General features: G+C 40.3%; 1 protein-coding gene across 2 annotated transcripts; it reads right to left on the bottom strand.

Annotated features, from left to right (window-relative positions):
• Nucleotides 1–249: 249 nt before the first annotated feature.
• LOC149426285 (uncharacterized) lies at nucleotides 250–4,177 on the bottom strand. 2 transcript variants are annotated; one of them, XM_089648730.1, is made up of 6 exons: nucleotides 3,371–4,177; nucleotides 3,203–3,292; nucleotides 2,916–3,050; nucleotides 2,630–2,764; nucleotides 2,344–2,478; nucleotides 250–2,193 (listed from the first exon to the last, which is right to left on the bottom strand). In XM_089648730.1, the coding sequence occupies exons 1-6, from the start codon at nucleotides 3,576–3,578 to the stop codon at nucleotides 296–298; spliced, it is 2,601 nt and encodes an 866-aa protein (XP_089504856.1). In that variant the 5' UTR covers nucleotides 3,579–4,177; the 3' UTR covers nucleotides 250–295. The 2 variants fall into 2 exon arrangements, with proteins under 2 accessions (XP_089504856.1, XP_089504768.1); XM_089648642.1 differs by having other exon boundaries at nucleotides 3,203–4,177.
• Nucleotides 4,178–7,243: the final 3,066 nt, after the last annotated feature.

The raw sequence follows: 7,243 nt of genomic DNA, 5'->3' as shown, positions 1-7,243 counted from the left end.
CCCAAAATAAATCAGGCTAATCTATCATTCTACGCTCATAGTATACTTCCTCTGCCAGTTCTATGCCTCATTGCCATACACATTAAGATTGGTATCAGCATTCCATTTTTTGCATTTTAAGTCTGTGAATGTACTACTGTATCATCCCTTAAAATTTGGTCCATAGTCAAGCAATCTATCGTATGGTTACTATGTTTATACCTGTTGAAATAAAGTTGGCTGAGGTACATAAAAAAAATTAATACAAAGTTAGATTCTGAAGAAAATATTTATTACAAAAATGTTATAATAATTTTTAAATTCCATCTTCTCCGTCACTCTCCGAGCCATCATTCTCCCGAGATGGACCGTCCTCAGGCTGCAAATTTTTATAAAAATCATGATAGGTGGACGGAATGCTGCCTTTATCACACAATTTGAGTAGGTCCTTTAATTTGTCTTGGCCTATTTTTGGCTTTGAAAAATACAGTCTTTCTACTTCTACGCTTGCACAGGATAACGTTCGAAGCCGTCTTCGCTGAATGTTAAGGGTATCAAAGTCATTTCGGCTCAATTGATACTTATAAAAAACAGTAGTGGGTTCACCTTTTCGGTATTGAAACCACTTTACTTTGAGCCACTTTAATTTGTCTCCATTTTCTGATATATTTTTGTTTGTCATAACTTTATTGCTGTATTTTTTATAGTTAAGGAAGTCAGCATAATCCATTTCCACAACCTTGTGGTATGGTTTAGAAGTTTTTGCAGTACGGGCAACAACGTACCATCCATCTGGTGTGAACACGTCTATTTTTCTTCCTCGGGCCTCTATTGTGGAGTGCACAGAATCGCACTCCATCTCTGAGTGCCCTGATTCCATAAATTTTTGATTGATGACGTCAATCGGCAGCTGTTCCACTGCACGTAGGAACATAGCGGATACTACTGAGTTCCGATTTTGACCAGAAGCCGTGTCCGAGTACAGCGTCACTACTTTTTTGGGGCCTAATGACACCAAGAGGTTCCACAGACACGTAGCGATCTCCGAAGCACCCTTTGTGCCCACACCTTCGTGCCACATGTAATTCGTTGCTTGTCTGGAAGCCAGCTCATACACCGTGAAGTTATACGTTTTTAATTTTTTTGTATAATATAACTGTCCCACTTGTAAGCTCGGAGTCAATAATATTTTTTCCAGATCCATAGTGAAGCAACTGATGCTAGGATCATTCATAGCTTGGGCTTTGTCAATTTGTTTGTGTTCCCTTGCTTCTGTTTTTCTTGTTAAATGAAGATTAAATTGATCTTCGTCTCTTGACTTCTCTTCGTCAGACTTATTTTTGTACTGCGTACAAAAATCACACTGATCCTTTTTTGGTGTGTGAAATCCATAATTGAATTCTGTCACAAATATTTGTTTGTAGAAGCCGAGCTTTTCTGGTACCACGTTACGTTCTTTACAATACTCAACATAGTCTAAGTAAATTCTTGTCTCGCTCAAACCAGATGGCAAGTATTTTCTTTTACTGCTGCTCCGACAGTAATGCGAGGCAACTACGGGCAATGACTTGATGTGGTCCCTGATTATATTCCTAACTTCCTCGGATTTTTTGTTTGGCGGTTCCTTGCGACCTCTCTGATCTATTTCAGTGACACCTGAAGGAGTCAACTTTTTCATTGCACTTTCAACTTTTGTTCCCGAGATGACAAAGGTGGCCAAAAAAAATTTTTTGCACACTTGGACTCTCTCTCCATTTAACATTACCGTATATTCGAATGTATGTTGTCGTTTGATGGTGTCTCCACTACGGTATCGTCGTTTTACTGGAATACAATTTACATTGCCACCAATGAAGGCCCATCTCGCTCTGTCGGAATCCAGACTCAGATAGTCAGCCAACATTTGCTCCTGTTGAGATTTTCCTATTTTGGATGCGCAATTATAATGGCATTTACAGCTAACATCTCTAATTGTCCTTGCTTGAACTGTCTTTCCGGATCTGCTTTGGTATTCTTTACCTGCCATTCTCAATATCTTTTGGGAATTCCGTTTCCATTGGTTTGGGGTTCTCTTGCGTTTCCTACTTAAATCATCTGTCTGTTGGTTGCTTTCCAATATTTCAGAAATGGATGTTCCTGAGGCATTAACGTGGTGTTGATTTGAATGTTCTTGCCTGTTATTGTCTTCATTTTCGGAAAGGTTCACGTTCAAGTCTGTAAAACCGAACAAAGTGGTTTATTTCTTTGAAACACTGAAATAATTATTGAATTTTACAAGCAAATGATTCGCTGATAATCACAGGTTTTACAAGCCAACATAACAACTAGTATGCAGTAGTATTGTTAACAAATAAAAATACTGACCTCCCACATGCGTGCTTGGAGCGAAGCTTCGGAGCTCTGCGTATAATGCTGGGACAGCAATCTCATCCGGAACTTGCATGCCACCGTTCTGGCTGTGTTCTGCACATCCAGCTTGCACACCATTTAGAGGAGAGCCTGTAAAACAAAACAAAGTAGTTTACTTCTTTGAAACACCGAGATAAACATTGAATTTTACAAGCAAATGCTTCTCTGATAGTCACAGGTTTTACACAGCCAACATAATAACTAGTATGCATTAGTATTAATAACAAATAAAAATACTGACCTCCCGCATGCGTGCTTGAAGCGAAGCTTCGGAGCTCTGCGTATAATGCTGGGACAGCAATCTCATCCGGAACTTGCATGCCACCGTTCTGGCTGTGTTCTGCACATCCAGCTTGCACACCATTTAGAGGAGAGCCTGTAAAACAAAACAAAGTAGTTTACTTCTTTGAAACACCGAGATAAACATTGAATTTTACAAGCAAATGCTTCTCTGATAGTCACAGGTTTTACACAGCCAACATAATAACTAGTATGCATTAGTATTAATAACAAATAAAAATACTGACCTCCCGCATGCGTGCTTGAAGCGAAGCTTCGGAGCTCTGCGTATAATGCTGGGACAGCAATTTCATCCGGAACTTGCATGCCACCGTTCTGGCTGTGTTCTGCACATCCAGCTTGCACACCATTTAGAGGAGAGCCTGTAAAACAAAACAAAGTAGTTTACTTCTTTGAAACACCGAGATAAACATTGAATTTTACAAGCAAATGCTTCTCTGATAGTCACAGGTTTTACACAGCCAACATAATAACTAGTATGCATATTGTATTGATAACAAATAAAAATACTAACCTCCCACATACATGCTTCGAGAGACGTCCAGATTTTGCATGTTCAGGTCGTGTTCTGCACGTCCAGCTTGTACAGCATTCCCCTCAGAATCTACAAAACAAGTAAAACTGTCAGATTGTCGCATTGTTTTCAAACAATCGGAATCAACATTTTTAACTAGATTCTTACCTTTGAGGTTATGTTGATCCTGTGGATTTAAAACTGCTGCATCCATTTGTTTAGCACGTGAAGAACTCATTAGGTTCTGTGGATTAGCAGCTTTAGTTGATGCAATCATTTGTTTGCCACGTGAAGATTCCAATATGTTATGTCGAACCGGTGGATTTAAAGCAGCTCTGGCTGCTGCAACCATTTGTTTTCCGCGTGAATGATTCATTTCTTATCACTGTTTCACTAAATAAAGTTGAAAGTACAAACGTTTGTAGGCACAAAACGAAATAAAGCACAGAATCGCTGAACGAACCGAACTGATGTTGTATTAAAATAACACTGACCGACGCACTGAACACTGAACTGACAGTTCGCGATTCGCGATACTGTCGTGGGCGCAGACGTATGTGCAAGCGTGAACAAACCGACACGATAGGCATTTTGCTGAGTTAGAGGAAGACAACACTATAAATCATTGTCGAATGTGAGTAGAGGTGCGCACGCTTTCGAGAGAAGTTTGTGTTGCCAATGGCGTCAAGCCACGCATAAAATTAAATTATTGGGAAGTCAAAAGATCTATGTGGCTTGTCGTCATAGACTGCTTTAACTTGTGTAAAATTATTCGAAAGTCAAAAGTCTATGCGGCTTGTAGTTTTTGACTGCTTTGATTGTTTTCATCGATGTGTGTTAGATCTATTGGCAAATTTCAAAATACTCAATAACGGAGTGTTTTATGGCTTAAATCTTTTGACCACGGCAACTTTGAAGGTTTTCAAACACTTCTGCATACTTAACTCATTTTCGCCAAATTTGTGGCTTGACTCTCTTGACAGGAGAGTACCTGGCTATTCAGATCTGGTTGCCAAACACTAATTGTAAAATAGTACAAATTTATTTTAGTAAAATTTATTTGAGCCCGCGACCTTCGGATTGCTAGTCGATAGCCTTACCCCTCGATAACGGAGGCCGTCATTTAGGTACGTTTTAAATTATGTTTTACATTTGAAAGTAGAAGTTTATCACAATTTGGGAGGAGGGTATGTGTACCGCCGCCCCGGGAACCATTTATTTGATAACCCACACTTCTGCCATAGGTCTCCCCAAGTTGTTTGATATGTTTGGTGACTTATCAGGAGTGCCCGAGTTTATGGGGTGAGGTATGTGAGGGGCTTGGCGGCGGATGCGCCTGCCTAATAACTGCGTGGTGGGCCGGATCGATTAGTCCTCTTTCAACGCATCGCCTTGCAACGCAGTAGGAGAGTTAGATTCTTATGTATATCACTCGAACACACTGAACCCCAGATTACTACCCACCCATCAAACCTATTTACTTCCCAGAACTCACTCTCCTTCCTTTCCTTCAAAATTCCCCAAGCACAGCATTCACAAAGATGACATAGGCCCTGAGGGTTACGATTTTCCTCAGGGCCTCCTGTGTGGATATGATGTAAAAAATATAAGAAATAAACAACAATCTCGCTAAACGTTGGCGGTGACCTATGGTAGCGGTGTTGGTTATCTAATAAATGGTTCCCGGGGCGGCGGTACACATAATTGTAATAGTTCTCGAGGGCTCTGATGTACAGAGATTATGGCTCCTGTTGATTGACGATCATATACTAAAATATCGTTGGTTGGAATCGTAGCTTGAAATGACTTTAGCCATGTTTAGTAATAAACAAATTAGAATAAATTTTTTAGCAATCATAATTTAAAATTTGAAAAATTTAATTCTCACCAATCTAATTGCCGCAATTTTAATAGTCACATATTATGGATATTACGCTTTCTTCTTCTTCTTCTTCCTAGCACTATCCCAACTCATTGCCTAGGTAGGCTGTTGGGGTCGGCTCTTCTCGTTCTCAGGTTATAGCTTCTTCGGTTCTGAGTGTCGCTTTCATCTAGGCCGTTTCTTTGTTTCAACTTAATCATTACTTCGCTTTGTTTCAACTTAATCATTACAAGAAACTTACGTCGGGAGAAATGGTAAAAGATACATTAAAATAAAATTTTATTCAATCAATGTTCAAAATTTCTCTTATAAAATGACTTAGACAAATCTCACCCCATGAACCCGGGCACCCCTGCTAAGTCACGAAACGTAGTAAATGATGCATTAAAGTTACATTTTTGTTTAATCAAGTTCAAAAGATTTTGTTGATCTCATATATATTGATCTATTCCCGTAGTATGTTGAATGTTGATCCAGGTAAGAAGTTATTAGACAAAGTTGATCTGTGTCCCTATATATGGTTTAACTAAATGAACCAATCAAGGGGGCAATCGGTGGACTGTTCATCACAAGGTTTTATGTGATTCCGTAATCTTTTGTGATATTGAACTCAAAGTATTAGTCTCTAGAGTCGAATATCGCATGAAATGACTGTGAGATGGTACCGTTTCAAATCAAAATGACGTGTGTTTCTTGAATTTTTTATAAAAAATGTACCTATGTATAAATCCATAAAAAAATCATAACTTAGCAGGGGTACACGGGTTCATAGGGTGAGGTTTGTCTAAGTCCTGGCAGCGGATGCGTTTGCCCATCTACTGCGTGGCGGGCCGGATCGAAAGAAACTGGTTGAGGGATACCTTTCGACCATAAAAATCCAAAATGGCGGCAAAAGGAATAATGTTATGTAGGAAATTTTGAACCTGTATCTTTTACCATCTCTCCTGATTACGCTTCGTGACTTAGTAGGGGAGGCCGGGTTCTTGGTTATAATGGGTAATTAATGGATGATTGGACGCGGTTGGAGCTAACTAAAAACTGTCCAAAGAAGCGAAGCTAGCAGTCCACAATGGAGTGCTGGTACCTACCCTAATATACGGAAGTGAGGCATGGAACTGGCAGAAGAAGGCTGAAAGTAGACTGAATACTGTAGAAATGAGATCCCTGAGGCATATGTACGGTAAAATCATGTATTACAAAATGTGCGTATGCTGTGTCTATTCTACAGATATTTTATTAGAGCCTGTTAAAAGGAGCTAGCAGCATTGATCCCCGGTGCACCGTGCACGTGCTTGATACTCGACGGACCGAGCGGAATACACGTTCACAGTTAAGTTGATGTTTTCTATACATATATGAACGGGTCGTTTCTCCGACTCGTTTTATCGTAAGTCGGCTCGCATGTGGAACGAGCTATCAATATAATCCGGGCCTCTTTAAGACCCGCATTAATAAATTCATTCCTACAGCCCCTACCTTAACCCGCCTCATAACGCTGCCCAACCGGTTGGCGACATAGTTTCTATGTATTTAATGTGTAAAGACAGGGGCGCTCTAGTGAGAGGTGTCACATAAAAAAATCATACCGCCGAATTTGAATATGGAGACTTACAAAAACTTCCGTCTGGAGCCAGTGAGACTATGGCATCCTCAAAGGAGACCTCAAAGGAGATGACGAGGAGGAAGGTGGGAGAGTACCTGGCTATTCAGATATAACCAAACACTAATTGTAAAATAGTGCAAATTAATTTTAATAAAATTTATTTGGACCCGCGACCTACGGATTGCTAGTTGAGAGCCACCTCAAGTAGTTTGATATGTTTGGTGACTTAGCAGGAGTGCCCGGGTTTATGGGGTGAGGTTTGTTCGGTTCTTGGCGGCAGATGCGCTTGCCTACCAAATGCGTGGTGGGCCGGATCGATTAATCCTCTTTCAACGCATCGCCTTGCAACGCAGTAGGAGAGTTGGAATCTTATGTTTATCACTCGAACACACTGACCCCCAGAATACTACCCACCCATTCATACCTATTTCCTTCCCAGAACTCACTGACCTTCCTTTCTTTCAAAATACCCCCAACACAGCATTCACAAAGATGACATAGGCCTTGAGGGTTACGATTTTCCTTAGGGCCTCCTGTGTGGAGACGATGTAAAAAA

The sequence above is a fragment of the Hesperophylax consimilis genome, chromosome 1 (genome assembly GCF_061612785.1).
Source record: "Hesperophylax consimilis isolate HC1 chromosome 1, BYU_Hcon_1.0, whole genome shotgun sequence".
Lineage (NCBI taxonomy): Eukaryota > Metazoa > Arthropoda > Insecta > Trichoptera > Limnephilidae > Hesperophylax > Hesperophylax consimilis.
The sequence above is the reverse complement of the archived record's forward strand: the minus strand, read 5'-3'. Positions and strand labels throughout refer to the sequence as shown.

Excerpts from the sequence above, each read along its gene's own strand:
- LOC149426285 (XM_089648642.1), bottom strand. The coding sequence starts at position 3,578 with ATGAATCATTCACGCGGAAAACAAATGGTTGCAGCAGCCAGAGCTGCT. Across the intron at positions 3,051-3,202 it reads TCGAAGCATGTATGTGGGAG|GCTCTCCTCTAAATGGTGTG; the intron begins GTTAGTATTTTT and ends TTTGTTTTACAG. Across the intron at positions 2,194-2,343 it reads TCCAAGCACGCATGTGGGAG|ACTTGAACGTGAACCTTTCC; the intron begins GTCAGTATTTTT and ends TCGGTTTTACAG.